The sequence below is a fragment of the Nerophis ophidion genome, linkage group LG06 (genome assembly GCF_033978795.1).
Source record: "Nerophis ophidion isolate RoL-2023_Sa linkage group LG06, RoL_Noph_v1.0, whole genome shotgun sequence".
In the NCBI taxonomy this organism is placed as follows: Eukaryota; Metazoa; Chordata; class Actinopteri; order Syngnathiformes; family Syngnathidae; genus Nerophis; species Nerophis ophidion.
This window is the reverse complement of record NC_084616.1, coordinates 60,040,646-60,060,580: the sequence shown is the minus strand read 5'-3', so window position 1 is coordinate 60,060,580 and position 19,935 is coordinate 60,040,646. Positions and strand designations below refer to the sequence as shown.

The following is a 19,935-nucleotide window of genomic DNA, read 5'->3' as shown; positions in this document are numbered from 1 at the left end:
ATGCACGGTCTGAAAGCAAACGTTAAGAACTCAGCCAACACTCCTCATCTGCATTATTCATAAATAGACAGACAACACATATACTCCGCTGCTTCACCGGCCGCTGGATGTAGCCGGCAAAGTATTCCCATGCTAGCTAGCCTTTTTAGCAAGCACGCGTCATTCAGTCCAAAACGGCCCGATCTATCCACATCCAGAATTGTCTGGCGGTTGTAAGTGATCCCGGAGTGACCACGCTGTAAGCCAGCCATGAAATTTGCAGAATTGTCCGGTATTTTTGCCAAATGTTCCATCTTTACCAAGACCCCATTGATGCTTTGGCGACGCCCGTCAGGGGGCCGCCATCTTGTTAAGAAAAGGCGTTAACAAAATAAAAGCATGTAAACAACATACGCAAATGCGTGTTAAAATAATTGTCGGCGTTAATAGATTGATGAATTAACTCGTAATTAATGCATTAATTTGCCCACCCCTAATATATATATATATATATATATATATATATATATATATATACATATATATATGTGTGTATATATATATATATATATATATATATATATATATATATATATATATATATATATATATATATATATATATATATAAATAAAGGTTTATTTGAAATAGGAACAGATACAAAAACATAGATATCTGAAAAAGTTATCCAATGTATGCATCATAGTGTTTGTAGCCAAAGTTAATTTACAACACTTGTCCCCAAAAACAACAACACAGATCTAACGTCATTAAAATATGAAAATAAAAAGAATGAGGCAATGAGTTGATAATAATGATAACAGTAATAATACAAAGTGCAAACTAAATAAAAGCCAATAATAATAATAATGATAACAACAACAATAATAATAATAATAATAATAATAACACAGACAAAGTGCAAACTAAATAAGAACCAAATAGTAAAAATTTGTAAAAACTAAACATGGGAACACGATTGTTGCTAAGCTAGCCACAATGTTGTTTGTTTTTTGAAAGTGACAAGTGCAGGTATACATTTCAAAATGTATACCTGGACTCCTCTCAGGAAATCACTTAGGAAGAAAGATAACAGGAAAAGTTAGGAACTTATAGGAAACTAAAACTCTCGACTTTAATCAAGTGATTCCTTGGCATACCATTAGATGGAGTCCGTGTACCACCAGTGGTACATGCAGCACAGTTTGAGAATCCCTGGATTAAAGAATGCAAGAATACCTGCTCAAACTGTAATTTCCGCCCAGAACCACAGATCCTGGGCTATTTGTCTGTCTATTTGCCTATCTGTGCTGTCATCTCTGTTTGTTCATATTAAGGAGGGCTCACTCAGGGACAGGATATAGGGATTAGGTCCGGCCTTATTGCGCTGTAGCTACACACCACTAAATAGCTCCCATCTGTTCTCCCATAAAGGGTGGCTAATACACGTTAGCTGCGCTCACGTTGTGAAATGCGAAAATAACAGCAGTGGATAGATGAGCAGCATTGATATCGCGAGCCACAACACCACTATGCGCCAAAGGCTAATGTGCCTGGCTTATTGTATTAGATTGGGATAAGAAACACCAACACACACACACGTTAATGCACACACATGCATACACACAACAGTATATCTGATTCAAGATACTGACGCAGTACGCCAGTCAGGAGTCCTATGTTTACCTTAAAGGAATACACAGAGCAGCACTAGCAAAATCGGAGGAGGATCAAACAAGATGGCAAAGAGATGCAGAGATGGAAAAAGAGGCAGAATGGGAGCAGTGTGGTCCTTTATGACAGTGAATTCTGACACTGCTGCCTTCATGGCACACATGGACTACATTATAGGCTACATGGCTTGTGCCGATACTCATGCGCACAGAGAGACTCAACAAAATACAAAAATCATATAGCTACACTGTGGAAAGACAAACTATTTGCAATCAACTAAAACAGGGATCCTCAACCTTTTTCGCAACCAGGGACCAGCCTTCCACATGTGACAGATAATTTAATACAGCAAAAGGTAAGTGTATGAAAAATACAACTCAATTAGTAAGAACCCTGAACGTGTACCTGTGCAATGACATGGTCCGGGCAGGTTGAGGATATGACATACCGTCTACCTCAGGGGTAGGGAACCTATGGCTCTAGAGCCAGATGTGGCTCTTTTGATGACTGCACCTGGCTCTCAAATAAATCTTAGCTGACATTGCTTGACACGATAAGTAATGAATAATTCCGCTGGTAATCACAGTGTCAAAAATAACGTTCAAAATACAAAACGTTCTCATGCATTTTCATCCATCCATCCGGATTTCTACCGCACCTGTTCAAGAAGTCGGATTAATGGTAAGAAGTATTTTAGCCTCAGAATAACAATGTTACTAAAAGAATAAGAGACTTTTTATACTCTAAAAATGTTGGTCTTTCTTAAAAATGCACGCGTATAGTTGTATTCACTGTTAAAAAAATATATATATGGCTCTCACGGAATTACTTTTAAAAATATTTGGCTTATATGGCTCTCTCAGCCAAAAAGGTTCCCGACCCCTGATCTACCTGCTCGGGACTGCAGATGGAAAATTAGCCTTTGGCTACAATCTGGCACATTTATATTGTATACGTCAGTGGTTCTCAGATGGGGGTACGCGTACCCCTGGGGGTACTTGAAGGTATGCCAAGGGGTACGTGTCATTTTTTTAAAGTATTCTAAAAATAGCAACAATTCAAATATCCTTTATAAATATATATATTGAATAATACTTCAAGAAAATATGAATGTAAGTTCACTAACTGTGAAAAGAAATGCAACAATGCAATATTCAGTGTTGACAGCTAGATTTTTTTGTGGACATGTTCCATAAACATTGATGTTAAAGATTTCTTTTTTTTGTGAAGAAATTTTTAGAAATAAGTTCATGAATCAATATGGATCTCTATTACAATCCCCAAAGAGTGCACTTTAAGTTGATGATTACTTCTTTATTTATAATTGAATCACTTGTTTACTTTTCAACAAGTTTTTAGTTATTTTTTTATCTCTGTTTTCCAAATAGTTCAAGAAAGACCACTACAAATGAGCAATATTTTGCAATCTTACACAATTTAATAAATCAGAAACTGATGACATAGTGTTGTATTTTACTTATTTATCTCTTTTTTTAACCAAAAGTGCTTCGCTCTGATTAGGGGGTACTTGAATTAAAAAAATGTTCACAGGGGGTACATCACTGAAAAAAGGTTGAGAACCACTGGTATACGTTCATTAATGTGCATTGTCCCATGTAACAGATATAACAAATGGCGACTTCCTCTCAGAAGTTTTATTATCTATCTATGAACATGCTTATTGGTGTGTGAAGTGGGACAGGTGAAAATAAATCAGAGATAATGGAGTCATTTATAAACCATTTTTTTTCTGCAGCCCGGTAGCAAATGCGTCAAAGGACCTGCCCCCGGCCAGACTGGTGGTTGGGGACCGGTGAACTATAAGACTGTTAATCCTAAAAGCAGCATTAGGGCAAAATGCACAACTGAGTCACTGAGTTTAGAGAGACCAACCGCTTGTGATGGTCCACCTGTGGATTATTGAGGGGAATTCATGAGATTGATTGGAAACTATGAGTGTACCATGTCTGCTATTCCCTCTAGTTCCCACAAACCAAACACATAGGCACCCTTCTTCTCAGCCCCAGTCAGCCCTGTATCTCTTCATCCATGTTTCTTTCTGCTTGTCTCTTTGTTTTAAACACATGAACAGTATAAGCTCCAAGCAAACCATAAGCCTCCCTGAACAGACCTCTTTCAGCACGTCTGCGTTCAAAGGCATCCTGGGTCCATGGGGGGGCTTCGATATAAAACTCCCACAACAGGAATTGCCCTTTATGACTCTGCATTCTTCATTTTATGCTTGTTCAGCTTGCAGTCTTAAAGAAAACATCATGACTGTTCAGTGTTGTATTGTAATTAACTACCCCACACACAGGAACACAACGGGGTGGGGTAGCCCGGTAAAATTTTACTACGGCTGAAAAAAAACATCTTGGCTTGGGGTAGACAGACTGGTCCATCTCTGGTTTGTGTCACTGTGTCGTTTTTATCACCACTGGACCCTGGTATACTCCTATTAGGCTGCTTGCCACATTTAAATCTAATTGCACTCTGTTACCCACATAACTATGCAGACAGTGAATGGAAAGCACTTAAACAGCACATGGACCTTTAACAGAAAGGCAGCCATATATCGCTAGTTAGTCAACTAAAATGCATAAGCCATGAGAAAAGTAACCATGTGCTATTCCACTTCATTCTGTCAGAGGTGGGCAACCTTGTGGTAACAGCGGTCCGACCACTGTTCCTGGCTAGTGGTTATTCTTGTCAACTGAAGCCCATTGTGTAGATGATCATGAAAACATCTGTACTGGATATTACATATATGGGTACTCACTTTGTACAGAAGGTTCCCACGGTGATGTCAGATCATGCCCATATCCCCTCCTCATCATCCTGTGGTGCAAACAAAACATAATAGTTATCGTTTTCAAAATATATATTTCAAAATATTCAGTATAACCGCACATCAAAAGCTAAAGATGTCCGATAATGGCTTTTTTGCCGATATCCGATATTCCGATATTGTCCAACTCTTAATTACGGATTACGATATCAACCGATACTTATATATACAGTCGTGGAATTGACACATTATTATGCCTAATTTTTTTGCGATGCCCCGCTGGATGCATTAAACAATGTAACAAGGTTTTCCAAAATAAATCAACTCAAGTTATGGAACAAAATGCCAGCATGACACTGCCATATTTATTATTTAAGTCACGAAAGTGCATCATTTTTTTTTAACGTGTCTCAAGACAGCGGCTTGGAATTTGGGACATGCTCTCCCTGAGAGAGCATGAGGAGGTTGAGGTGGACGGGGTTGGGGGGGCTTTTGAGGTGGGGGGGTAGGGGTAGCGGGGGGTGTATATTGTAGCGTCCCGGAAGAGTTAGTGCTAGGTATTAGTTCTGTTGTGTTTATGTTGTGTTACGGTGCAGATGTTCTCCCCAAATGTGTTTGTCATTCTTGTTTGGTGTGGGTTCACAGTGTGGCGCATATTTGTAACAGTGTTAAAGTTGTTTATACAGCCACCCTCAGTGTGACCTGTTTGGCTGTTGACCAATTATGCCTTGCATTCACTTGTTTGTGTGAAAAGCCATAGATATTATTTGACTGGGCCGGCATGCAAAGGCAGTGCATTTAAGGTTTATTGGCGCTCTCTACTTCTACGTATGTCCGTGTACCACTCTGTAGTGCGGCGTTTTTAAAAAGTCATACATTTTAGTGTTTGAAACAGATACCGATAATTTCCTACATTACATTTTAAAGGATTTATCGGACATCTCTATCAAAAACCTAAACTTGCATTGTCATTTTACAAGTAGTGAGACTTTAGTTATCATCCTTCAAACTGTGCAACCCCTAACCAAAAAACGTAGTTTCTCATGGTGTTAAAATGTTTAATGTTGGAAGGAAATATACCTCTAGAACTGAAAACACAATTACCTTTACTATTTATTTATTTATTTAATATGATAAATGGGTTGTACCTGTATAGTGCTTTTCTACCTTCAAGGTACTTATAGCGCTTTGACACTACTTCCACATTTACCCATTCACACACTGATGGAGGGAGCTGCCATGCAAGGCGCTAACCAGCACCCATAAGGAGCAAGGATGAAGTGTCTTGCTCAGGACACAACGGACATGACGAGTTTAGTAGTAAGTGGGGATTGAATCAGGGACCCTCGGGTTGCACAAGGCAACTCTCCCACTGCGCGACAACGTGGACATAACAGTTACACTGGACAAACCAGATGCACTGCCTTAAGTGTTCTAGCAAGAAAAAAGCTAATTTTCAACACATGTCCACAGAGGGCTCATAGGATACAAAACACATGTTAAAATGTTACAAAATATACAATTAATCAAATTTACAATACATTAGTAATGTGTACAACTTTGCTCGGATTTCTGCCACAGTTTCAGATATCCGGTGAAGATGTTTTGGTTAGTTTGCAGTTTTAATTCAGTAGAAAAAGTGTTTTACACTCTCGCTCTGTTAGAGGAAAAGCAAGACTGTCCAAAATCTTTTCTGAACTTAGGAACAACACAGTCTCCACTGACTGAGAATCTAGTGCCTTGACGTCTGACAGCCAGAGTAGTTAGACCCAGCCGCGTCGCCAGACAGATTTCACTGGGGCACGTGCCCAATATTGATCTGCAGTGCCCCAGTAAAAATTTCACCAATTAAAAAAAAACGCTTCAGAGTTTCAAGTCTACATAACATAAACTACAGCGCACATACTACTTAGTATGGTAATTGATTGCTACTGTATTCACTCCATGTAACAATGAGCACATGGTTAATTAATATGGTAATTTATTCACGTGTGGAGATCGACTTCAGTTGAGAGAGAGAGAGAGAGAGCGAGAGAGAGGGAGAGAGAGAGAGAGAGAGAGAGAGAGAGAGAGAGAGTGGATGAGAATCACTGCTGAGGTAGGTAACGTTACCCAACGACAATTTGTTAAATATATTATTTTGATTTGACTCAATATGTAATTCCTAGATGGATTTGAGAAAGTTATTCGCCCACAGCGGGGAAGAAGCACCGAGGAATGAGAGATGTAAGTGAAGTCCTATCTAGCTAGGCAACATCATTGTCTTAAGTTGATGCTATGTTAGCTAACGTTATTCCTTGTATCAAGACAAACATATTCATTTGCTGTACGAGCTGTCGGGGGAATTTCCAATTAACATGAAACATCATGTTGATTATTGTCTGCTGGTTCTGCTTAGGACCTCTGCATCAATGTTTTGAGTATATATATATATATATATATATATATATATATATATATTTGAGTGTACCGCCCGATTGTAGCTGAGATAGGCGCCAGCACCCCCCGCGACCACACAAGGGAATAAGCGGTAGAAAAAATGGATGGATATATATATATATATATATATATATATATATATATATATATATATATATATATATATTTGAGTGTACCGCCCGATTGTAGCTGAGATAGGCGCCAACACCCCCCTCGACCCCACAAGGGAATAAGCGGTAGAAAATGGATGGATATATATATATATATATATATATATATATATATAAATAAATATATCGGCTGCCGGTGGACCTCGCGTCTCGGGCAGACCGCGTTACGCGCGCGCGACGGGGTGGCGGGCAGGGTGAGCCCCTGCGTGAGCCCACTGCGTGTGGAGCGAACCCCGGCCGTCGGTCGCGGAGCCCGCCGTGTCACCCGCGCCAAGGGGCGGGCCGGATAGGCGCCAGCGCCCCCCGCGACCCCAAAAGGGAATAAGCGGTAGAAAATGGATGGATGGATATGTATATATATATATGAGTTGAGTGCTTCTCAAATGGTTTATATTCAGGAAGAAAACATTTTTTCCATATCATCAAGTAGTGAGCCAAATTTTTAAATCATTCAAATTTATTTCACAAAAAAATAGCACAGTAGACTTGTCTTGTTAATCGTTTTGTCTTTGACAAAAATAATCTTGTTTTGTCACCAGAAAAATGGCTACAGCTAAAGCATCTGGTTTTGTTTCCAGAAAAAATGGAACATTTCTGTATTTGTTACCAGAAAGATGGCTGAAAATATCGGGTTTTGTTGCCCCATTCAGATTTTTTAAAAATATATTTCCATGTCTGTCCTCAGTCCTCCTCCAAGTTGTTAGTGGGTTTGCCTTTTGCTAAAATACTCACTAATAGTCACTAGAAAAATGGCAAAAAATATCTGGTTTTGTTGCCACAATTGCATTTTTTTCTCCCTAAATTTTTTTCTTTTCATGCACACATCTGACTGCAACTCACTGAAAATGACACACAATCCACTTTTATGTCACGACCCACCAGTTGGGAACCACTGGTCAACTGTATAACAGTTACTGTAATATAAATATTTCAAAAAGATTCATTACTCTTCCTTTTTGCTTTTACCAGTAGCAGTTTAGAAGTCTGGAGTAAAAAAGTGCACAAGTAGGCCAAATGCATTAGTTAATCTCAGGTGGTTAATCAAACATCCATACAATATTATCTTATATGATTTCATAGTTTAAAGCACTATTTATGTATTTTTGTTTTTGATAAATAAGTGCTAAAAATGTTTTTGCTTGCGCGCTTTGCACATTCACATGAATTATTTGTGCCCCTGGTGTGCCCCAGTACAGTATTCGGTCTACTGACGCCCCTGTTAGACCTGAAATCTGTTTGACTACTAACAGAGGATGCACATCAATAGTCTACTAACATCCTGTGAGGAAATGCCTCTTGGTTACAGACTTAGTTATGATTCTCGAGTAGTTATTAGTATATGCATGATGCATAAAACTCTGCAAACAAGAGCCATAATAAAGCACTAATATAATGATAATGGGTAGCTTTAGCATAAGGAGCATTGTCAGCATTTGGTATGCTGTAGCAGTGCACAAACTACAATACATAATCAAAGACTCTTTGTTGGAATCCATTGTGACTTTTGCCGTTGAGTGGTTGTGACATGCTTGGTAGGTTCAGTGGGCTGCAACGAACAGCTACCATAATGGCCTTTCAAAGGAACATGCTATCAGCTAAATGTTAGCATGCGGTGACTGACTGTGACACAGCCGGTAAACAAAACCAGACCTATATACACTCATTCCAGCAGGTTAAACGCACTAACACAGAGTCAAGAGTACCATGTGCAACTTCTCACGGATCTGAAGCAAGCAGCATGTTAGGCCTGTAGAAAAGGAACAACAACCTCAAAAAGGGTTGTATAATTAAGATTTTGATAAACACTTTAAGACTGTTTTCTATTTCCTTCAGGGCTTGCCGCCAAGTATCTGGCAGTGGAGCTGGCATGGCTAAATGAGTACAACATGGACACAATATGCCTGTCAAAGCACACACTCTTCATGCTGAGGCACAGAGCTGGGGTACATCTCAAGAGGCTTTGTGCACTTCCAGCACTTGTCTCCTCCACTTACATTTCACCTGTACCTTGACAAATCACAGTAGAATATGGGTACAAAGTTAAAAAGCTAGGATTGTACCTGCCTGTCAAATACAGTTTTAAGGGAAAAAATCGTGTCATTTACATCTCACATGCTGGGCGTATTGTATATTTATGAAGAAATCAACAAATACAGTAAGAGTCTGAGTAAATCTTAAAAGAAACATTACACGGAGAGCGATGTTGAAGAGGAAAAAACTTTCAAACAGTAGGGCGAAGAGACACTTGGGACTAAAATATATAGCTGAAACCAATCTGTGGGAAGAATAAGCGGAAAAGGAAGATACCATGTTGAAGAAAAACAAATGAGTAATTAATCACGCCTAGATGAAAGCGAGAGATAAAAGGAGGTGTAGAGTTTTGTGTTTGGAGGGAAAACAGTCTCAGCGCAGGGGACTTCTGTGACATTCAGACTGTGTGACCTGACAAACCCCATCAGCACTTCACACACACGCGCACAAACACACACTCGCTCCTTCGGGGCTTTTTCGTAACCTTGTAGGTCAAAGAGCAGATATGAGGAAAAGCCACATGTTGATAGGCTGACCTCTGTCAAGACGGTCTGTTGTTTTTAAAGTGTGTATACCTGACACAAAAGGAAGCACTAAGGGTTAACAACTTGATATTCAGGTGTGGCTGATGAATAGAAAAGGATGACGACAGGGTATAATAAAGTTGGTTCCTAATTGCTGTCCTGTTAAAATCCTACATATCTCCAAAATGTGCAACAGATAGATTAGATTAGATTATATAGTACTTCATTTATTCCTTCAGGAAAATTTTAATTTTCAGCACAATCCCATTTAAGATTAGACAAACGCTACAGGGAGACAGAACAGGATCGCTGACGGGTCTGCCGGCTTCCAGCGCCCCTTACAAAAAAGGTGAGATACAGGTAAACAAGTGGGGGAAATGGGAGAAAAAAATAGAAGATTAAAATAAAATAAAATAGAAATAAAAAATCGGTCTAAGCCTGGGCCCTGGAGAGGGGGTCCAGACTGAGGCCAAGGGAAAAAAACAACAACCCATAGCCATAGTATACATCCCGCTCACATGTGTGTAAGAGGGAAACATCAAAGAATACAAAGGACATTAAATACATTAAAGCAGTGGATACAACCAGCCACTTCTACATACAGCTATGAATAAAAAGTAAAATAAACATATACACTGTGGAGGCCTCTGCGGTGTTCCACGCCATCGTCCGCTGGGGTGGAGAGAGCATGGCCAGAGACAGGAGCAGACCCAACAAAGCAACCAAGAGAGCAGAGTCCACTCCGATACGTCCAAGGAGACTGAGGTGTCCGACACCTGCTCACCCAGCCAAGACACCGCAAAGTCTCTCTGTCCCGGCTACATTACAGCTACACTATGTAAGTTGAAGAAAATGTCAAAGGTATAACCCCGGTAGTTTCTTATCCAACCATTTGCATTAATGATAACCCATCACAGTTGTCATATATTAATTATACTGAGCAGAAATATAAACACACCATTTTTATTTTTGCTCCCACTTTTCATGAGTTGAGCTCAAATATGTACAACTTTTTACTGTATACAGAAAATACATACTCCTCTTAAATATTAATGGTGAATTGATAAATGGGTTGTACTTGTAAAGCGCTTTTCTACCTTCAAGGTACTCAAAGCGCTTTGACACTACTTCCACATTCACCCATTCACACACACATTCACACACTGATGGAGGGAGCTGCCAAGCAAAGCGCTAACCAGCACCCATCAGGAGCAAGGGTGAAGTGTCTTGCTCAGGACACAACGGACGTGACGAGGTTGGTACTAGGTGGGGATTGAACCAGGGACCCACGGTTTGCGCACAACCACTCTTCCACTGCGCCACGCTCACATATTGCTCACAAACATGTCTAAATCTGTGTTGGTGAGCACTTCTTCTTTGCCAAGATAATCCATCCCACCTCACAGGTGTGGCATATCAAGATGCTGAATAAACAGGATGATTATTGCACAGGTGTGCCTTATGCTGCTTACAATAAAAGGCCACTCTGAAATATGCAGTTTTGCTTTATTGGAGTGTGGGGGCCTCTGAAAAGCAGTCAGTATCTGGTTTAACCACCATTTGTCTCACATAGTAAAACACATCTTCGCATTAAGTTGATCAGGTTGTTCATTGTGGCCTGTGGAATGTTGGTCCACTCCTCTTCAATGGCTGTGTGAACATGCTGCATATTGGCAGAAACTGGAACACAGATCCACACCACCCAAGCTTGCTCAATGGGTACTATATCCGGTGAGTATGCTGGCCATGCAAGAACCGGGATGTTTTCAGCTTCCAGGAATTGTGTACACATCCTTGCAACATGGGGCCATGCATCGTCATGCTGCAACATGAGGTGATGGTCTCAGGTGAATGGCACAACAACGGGCCTCAGGAAAACGGTATATCTGTGCATTCCAAAATGTCATCAATAAAATGCACTTGCGTTCTTTGCCCATAAGATACGCCTGCCCATACCAAAAACCCCCTCACTCCATGGGCCACTCGATTCACAACGTTGACATCAGCAGACCGCTCTCCCACACGACGCCACACACGTTGTCTGCCATCTTCTCTGTATAGTGAAAACCGGGATTCGACTGTGAAAAGAACACCTCTCCAACCTGCCAAACGTCATCGAATGTGAGCATTTTCCAACTCAAGTCGGTTACGACGACGGACTGCAGTCAGGTCGAGACCTTGATTAGGACGACTAGCACTCAGATGAGCTTCCCTGAGACGGTTTCTTACAGTTTGTGAAGAAATTAGTTGGTTATGCAAACCAATTGTTGCAGCAGCTGTCCGGGCGGCTGGTCTCAGACGATCATGAAGGTGCACCTGCTGGATGTTATCCATTATCATGGCAAAGAAGAAATGCTCACTCACTTCATGATTTGTGAACAATATTTGGAAGGCATAGGCCTTTTGTGTGTATCGTAAACGTTTTAGAACTGAGTTCAAATCATGAAAAATGGTAGCAAAAACAAGTGTTGCATTTTTTTTTTCTTTTTGTGTACTCACCCAAAAAATGTGGTAAATTGTCACAAATTATCGTTACTTTTCAGATATTTCTTGCATTATCAAGACCTTTCTGACAGTGTCACAGTTGTTTTTACAAAGAACTACTGTTTCGGAAGTACAATACCATTGACACTTAGACAGTAAAGTGTTGCAAAGCCATACCGCAGGAAAAATATATATTAGTACAATTGGAAGGTGTGTAATGATAATAAACATCCCTTGATGTCAGATTTAACGTTTTTTACAGGACTTGCAGTTCATGGAGTAAAGCACAGACTGAGGGGCTTGATTGTATTATTAAAGTGAGTAACCTGAAGTATGAAAATAACATGACCACATGACAGGAATTTAAATTCCCATATTATAAAATTGACCTTATTTGGTTTTGGTTTATATACACTATATCTCATGTGAGCCTTTAAGACACATGAAGCAAAGCATTGTAACAATCAACAGTCACACAGCCTTCAATATGACACATGGGAATGGGTTCCATTACCGTAGAGCAGTGTTTTTCAACCACTGGTGTGCTGTGGGATATTATGTCATTACACCTATTTGGGTTAAAAATATTTTTTGCAAACCAGTATTCATAATCCACAAATAATGTGCTGTTGTTGAGTGTCTGTGGTGTCTAGAGCTCGGCAGAGTAACCGTGTAATACTCTTAAATATCAGTAGGTGGGAGCAGGTAGCTAATTGCTTTGTCATGATCACAATATGCAAAGACAGCGGGAGGCAGCGTGAAGGTCAAAAGGTATCCAAAGATTAAACCAAAAATAAACAGAAGGCGAGTGCCGCTAAGAAAAGGCATTGAAGCTTAGGGATGGATATGCAGAATGAAACTAAAACTGAACTGGCTACAAAGTAAACAAAAATGCTGGAGGACAGCAAAAACTTACAGCGTGTGGAGCAGAGAATGCGTCCACAATCAACAATGTCCACACAAAGAAGGATAAAATCACCTGAAACAGTCTTGATTGCTAAAACCAAGCGGGTGCTGGGAATAGCGCTCAGGGCAGAAATGAAACTACGACGGGAAAAAAAACAATTAAACAGGAAAAGCCACCAAAATAGGAGCGGAAGACATGAACTAAAACACTACACACAGGAAAACACACAAAAAAAACTCTGAATAAGTTGCGGCGTCATGTGACCGGTGGTGACAGTACACCTACTTTGAGACAAGAGCTACAGTGGGACAAAAATGTTTTTAGCCAGCCACCGATTGTGCAAGTTCTCCCACTTAAAATGATGACAGCGGTCTGTAATTTTCATCATAGGCACACTTCAACTGTGAGAGACAGAATGTGAAAAAAAAATCGAGGGATACACATTGTAGGAATTTTAAATAATTTATTTGTAAATTATGGTGGAAAATAAGTATTTGGTCAACCATTCAAAGCTCTCACTGATGGAAGGAGGTTTTGGCTCAAAATCTCACGATACATGGCCCCATTCATTCTTTCCTTAACACGGACCAATCATCCTGTCCCCTTAGCAGAAAAATAGCCCCAAAGCATAATGTTTCCACCCCCATGCTTTACAGTAGGTCTGGTGTTCTTGGGATGCAACTCAGTATTCTTCTTCCTCCAAACACAACAAGTTGAGTTTATACCAAAAATAATACATGGATGATACAGCAGAGGATTGGGAGAATGTCATGTGGTCAGATAAAACCAAAATAGAATTTTTTTTTTCACATTCTGTCTCTCACAGTTGAAGTGTACCTATGATGAAAATTACAGACCTCTGTCATCATTTTAAGTGGGAGAACTTGCACAATCGGTAGCTGACTAAATACATTTTTGCCCCACTGTATATTGATGCATACTTGATTATGGTTTGAATTCATATCCAACAACTGCCAGAACAACTTTTTACCGTCAGTATCGGCGGCTGAGTTTCATGTTTTTATGTTTTCTGCTTAAATAGTTTTGTTTTTTACAGGGAGTCCCCGCTGCATGTCGTTTTAGAACAATTTATACAATTTTGAAACATATGCAACATGTATTGGGTATTTCCTTCTTATGGAAATCCCCAGCTTTGTATCATAACATGCCAAACACATACATTCTCACACTTCATCATGATAATCTGGAATCTCCCCTAAATCACGGCTTGTGAATATGGTTGTGGTTATGGTTATGGTCTGCAGTATTTCAAACATGCATACAATTACAATATAGTTCTCATTAAATGGTAATTAAGTTATGAGTTAGAAAAGTTTCTCAAACTCGATCATATTAGTAGATTAATTTGACTTCTTTGATTGATCCATAACTGAATTCCACACACTGTTATACTGAAGGTTGAAAGTGGCATTCAATTGTAAGGTTACATTTCTGCCTAAGGTTGTATTTCCCATCTTTTGTTGATAAGAATTGTTGTACATCCTTGAAAAGCAGGTTATAGTTTGCTTTGTATATTGGTTTGTCTGTTTGCAAATACACCAAATCATTAAATTGTAATATTTTGTAATAAATAATAAAGCGTTTAATGTTCTCTATATCCAACAATAAGTATTGTTATAACTGACCTTTTTTGTAACACAGTTCATGAATGAAGCCTACTTTTGTAGTTATTTTCTCATATTTTTTCACAATAACTCAGATATGGTAACACAAGCGAGGAGCAGATAATATGGAGCGATTTGTGGTGCAGAACAATTTTTCATCATTTGTTCAACAGCTTTATTCTTCATTGACATTTCTTGCCAACTCATTTTGTAAATTTTTTTACATGAGATTTCCGGTTAATTTTATCATCTAATATTACACCCCTAAATTAGACTTATTTTACACTGTCAGTGTCTACTTTGTCTATTTGTATTTGTGTTTGACTTCTTCTTCTACTGTTGCCGTATAATATTATTTTAGTTTTACTGAGATATAAAGATTGTCCATTTTTGTCAAACTATCTCTCTAATGGGTTAATTTCTTATGTTATTATTTGTATTAGCTTCTGTGTGTTTTCTCCTGAATAAAACGCAGTGTATCTACAGCACAAGAAGACTTTATCTTCTTACATCAAAGAAAATCTTTAAAAACAGCCTTTTCTGAATTGCAATTTTCATCTGGCTAAAAAACATCACAGTGTATAATATCCATCCATCCATCCATTTTCAACCGCTTATTCCCTTTGGGGTTGCGGGGGGCGCTGGTGTTTATCTCAGCTATAATCGGGCGGAAGGCGGGGTACACCCTTGACAAGTCGCCACCTCATCACAGGGCCAACACAGACAGACAACATTCATTCTCATATTCACACACTAGGGCCAATTTAGTGTTGCCAATCAACCTATCCCCAGGTGCATGTCTTTGGAAAAGGGAGGAAGCCGGAGTACCCAGAGGGAACCCACGCAATCACGGGGAGAACATGCAAACTCCACACAGAAGGATCCCGAGCCTGGGATTGAACCCAGGACTACTCAGAATTTTCGTATTGTGAGGCAGAGGCACTAAACCCTCTGCCACCGTGAAGCCCTTGTACAAACCCCGTTTCAATATGAGTTGGGAAATTGTATTAGATGTAAAAATAAACAGAATACAATGATTTGCAAATCCTTTTCAACCCATATTCAATTTAATGCACTACAAAGACAAAATATTGGATGTTCAAACTCATTAACTTTATTTTTTTTTGCAAAAAAATAATTAACTTGAAATTTCATGGCTGCAACACGTGCCAAAGTAGTTGGGAAAGGGCATGTTCACCACTGTGTTACATGACCTTTTCTTTTAACAACATTCAATAAATGTTCGGGAACTGAGGAAACTAATTGTTAAAGCTTTGAAAATGGAATTCTTTCCCATTCTTGTTTTATGTAGAGCTTCAGTCGTTCAACAGTCCGGGGTCTCCGCTGTCGTATTTTACGCTTCATAATGTTTCACACTTATATGATGGGAGACAGCTCTGGACTGCAGGTGGGTCAGGAAAGTACCCGCACTCTTTTTTTATGAAGCCACGCTGTTGTAACACTTGTCTTTCGGAAATAAGCAGGGGCGTCCATGATAACGTTGCTTGGATGACAACATATGTTGCTCCAAAACCTGTATGGACCTTTCAGCAATAATGGTGCCTTTACAGATGTGTAAGTTACCACTTGGGCACTAATACACCCATCTCAGATGCTGGCTTTTGAACTTTGCGCCTATAACAATCCGAATGGTTATTTTCCTCATTGTCCTGGAGGACACCACGTCCTCTGTTTCCAAATATAATTTGAAATGTGGACTCCTCAGACCACAGAACACTTTACCACTTTGCATCTGTCCATCCTAGGTGAGCTCTGGCCCAGTCAAGCCAGCTGCGTTTCAGGATATTGTTGATAAATGGGTTTGGCTTTGCATAGTAGAGTTTTAACTTGCACGTACAGATGTAGCGACCAACTGTAGTTACTGAAAGGGGTTTTATGAAGTGTTCCTGAGCTCATGTGGTGATATCCTTCACACACTGATGTCGGTTTTTGACGCAGTACCGTCTGAGGGATCAAAAGTCCATAATATCATCGCTTACGTGCAGTGATTTCTCCAAATTCTCTTAACTTTTTGATGATTTTACGGACCGTAAAATCCTTAAATTCCTTGCAATAGCTCGTTGAAAAATGTTGTTCTAAAACTGTTCGACAATTTGCTTACAAAGTGGTGACCCTCACCCCATCCTTGTTTGTGAATAACTCAGCATTTCATGGAAGCTGCTTTTATACCCAATCATGGCACCTAACTGTTCCCAATTAGCCTGCACACCTGTGGGATGTTCCATATAAGTGTTTGATGAGCTTTCCTCAACTTAATCAGTATTTATTGCCACCTTTCCCAACTTCTTTGGCACGTGTTGCTGGTATCAAATTCTAAAGTAAATGATTATTTGCAAAAAAAAAACAAATGTTTATCAGTTTGAACATCAAATATGTTGTCTTTGTAGCATATTCAACTGAATATGGGTTGAAAATGATTTGCAAATCATTGTATTCCGTTTATATTTACATCTAACACAATTTCCCAACTCATATGGAAACGGGGTTTGTATAATATAACTATATACTAACTATACTATACTACTAACTATATACTAACTATATACTATATATAAATATATATATATATATATATATATATATATATATATCTATCCATCCATCCATCATATTCCGCTTATCCGAGGTCGGGTCGCGGGGGCAACAGCCTAAGCAGGGAAACCCAGACTTCCCTCTCCCCAGCCACTTCGTCTAGCTCTTCCCGGGGGATCCCGAGGCGTTCCCAGGCCAGCCGGGAGACATAGTCTTCCCAACGTGTCCTGGGTCTTCCCCGTGGCCTCCTACCGGTTGGACGTGCCCTAAACACCTACCTTGGGAGGCGTTCGGGTGGCATCCTGACCAGATGCCCGAACCACCTCATCTGGCTCCTCTCGATGTGGAGGAGCAGCGGCTTTACTTTGAGTTCCTCCCGGATGGCAGAGCTTCTCACCCTATCTCTAAGGGAGAGCCCCGCCACACGGCGGAGGAAACTCATTTCGGCCGCTTGTACCCGTGATCTTATCCTTTCGGTCATGACCCAAAGCTCATGACCATAGGTGAGGATGGGAACGTAGATCGACCGGTAAATTGAGAGCTTTGCCTTCCGGCTCAGCTCCTTCTTCACCACAACGGATCGGTACAACGTCCGCATTACTGAAGACGCCGCACCGATCCGCCTGTCGATCTCACGATCCACTCTTCCCTCACTCATGAACAAGACTCCTAGGTACTTGAACTCCTCCACTTGGGGCAGGGTCCCCTCCACAACCCGGAGATGGCACTCCACCCTTTTCCGGGCGAGAACCATGGACTCGGACTTGGAGGTGCTGATTCTCATTCCGGTCGCTTCATACTCGGCTGCGAACCGATCCAGCGAGAGCTGAAGATCCCGGTCAGATGAAGCCATCAGGACCACATCATCTGCAAAAAGCAGAGACCTAATCCTGCGGTTACCAAACCGGAACCCCTCAACGCCTTGACTGCGCCTAGAAATTCTGTCCATAAAAGTTATGAACAGAATCGGTGACAAAGGACAGCCTTGGCGGAGTCCAACCCTCACTGGAAATGTGTTCGACTTACTGCCGTCAATGCGGACCAAGCTCTGGCACTGATCGTACAGGGAACGGACCGCCACAATAAGACAGTCCGATACCCCATACTCTCGAGCACTCCCCACAGGACTTCCCGAGGGACACGGTCGAATGGCTTCTCCAAGTCCACAAAGCACATGTAGACTGGTTGGGCAAACTCCCATGCACCCTCAAGAACCCTGCCGAGAGTATAGAGCTGGTCCACAGTTCCACGACCAGGACGAAAACCACACTGTTCCTCCTGAATCCGAGATTCGACTATCCGACGTAGCCTCCTCTCCAGTACATATATATATATATATAATACTGATATTTTATTTTTTTAAAAATCAATGTTCGTCTACATAAACATATCTGTACAAAGGGAACCTCAATGGAATTGAATGTGCTTAAGGATTTCTGAGCTGGAAGCATTGACTTTGAAGAAGAATAGTAATGACAAAGTTTTGTGTTTTGTACTGCCAAGTTTAACCACAACTGACTTTTGAAAGGAGTGATAAATAAACTAAAGTACTTGAAGAAGAGAGCCAATCACTCACTGACCACGAACAAGTCTTCTGATGTAATCAAATCTGAACTTGAAATGGATGTGTTTGCGTGGACATCCGCACTGACCTGGTCCATAGGGGGTCTGTGGTTGGCATGAGGTGGCCCTCTTGGCAGGCTTTGGTGATGAACATTTGTAGCGTGTAAGCGGAGAGGATGGTGAGGATAATGTTGCGGGTGAACGCGATCTTCCTCATAATTATCAGCCATCATTTTCATTCTGCTCTGAGTCTGCAAATAACGAAAACAAGACAATGGATGCAATATGGCACTTTGTGTTTTTCCCAAACAATTAGTTTCTTTTGAAAAAGAAGGTTATCCCGCCACTCAAATGGAGTGGAGAATATGTTGCAAGGCTTCAAAGATGCTGACAAATTGAGTTAAAGTGGAGTGTCTGATGGAACAACCATAAAAGCCTGTCAAATATCATCCAAGAAAAATGACAAGAAGTAAGCGTTAGATGTACCCAGAGGCTGCAGATGTTCAGACACTCGCATTTTAGATGACTTTGATTGAAATAACCCTAACATATGTGTTGTTTTTCATGCCCAAAATATATGTTTTGTGTGCTCGCTTACACATGAAAGAGAGACTGTCATTTGACTGACATTGCTACATTGATGGGTGGTGACAACCTGTACTGGAGAACATTCTGTGGACTTATGTAAGACCAGACTCAGTGGGTGCAAATATACTGACAGGTTCACCCTTATTCTCACTACTAAAAGTACTTTCCATGAGGGTCAATTGCAGAGCTATACCTACAATCTTGTTGAAGCTGAAAATGATCAGATGAATGCTGATAGCCCAAAATAATGTTTGTTTAAATTTGAGGCAGCCTTGGTAGGACGAGACAGCAACAACAGATATAAGGTAGACACTGCCTGGGGATACAGGTGAGGAGATAAGCATGAGTGCCTAATGACTAAGGAAACGAGCCAGGCAGGAACACAAAAGAGGATATGGCTCATATTAAGGGGCTTAGTAATTAGCTTCAATTGCAGAAGAGCTACTTAGATACAGCAAGGACTTTAACACTGTGGTAAGGGGGAGACAGAGAGAGAGAGAAGAGTAAAGGTTTAGGCACCAGACCAGTGGTTAGGGCGGTTATAGTGAAGTGTTTCAGTGAAGTGTCCTGTCCTTCCTGACCTCAGGTGTTCAATGAAGTAGGTGTGACT

General features: G+C 40.5%; 1 protein-coding gene across 2 annotated transcripts in view; it reads right to left on the bottom strand.

The window, feature by feature from the left end:
• LOC133555033 (ELKS/Rab6-interacting/CAST family member 1) overlaps window positions 1-19,935 on the bottom strand; it is a 488,824-nt gene that overhangs the window by 111,776 nt on the left and 357,113 nt on the right. For both annotated transcript variants that reach the window (XM_061904451.1, XM_061904452.1), the window contains 2 exons: window positions 18,827-18,988; window positions 4,433-4,491 (listed from right to left, as the gene is read on the bottom strand). In XM_061904451.1, coding sequence (XP_061760435.1) covers window positions 4,465-4,491; window positions 18,827-18,988 — 189 coding nt within the window. In that variant the 3' untranslated portion in view covers window positions 4,433-4,464. The remainder of the gene's footprint in view (window positions 1-4,432; window positions 4,492-18,826; window positions 18,989-19,935) is intronic.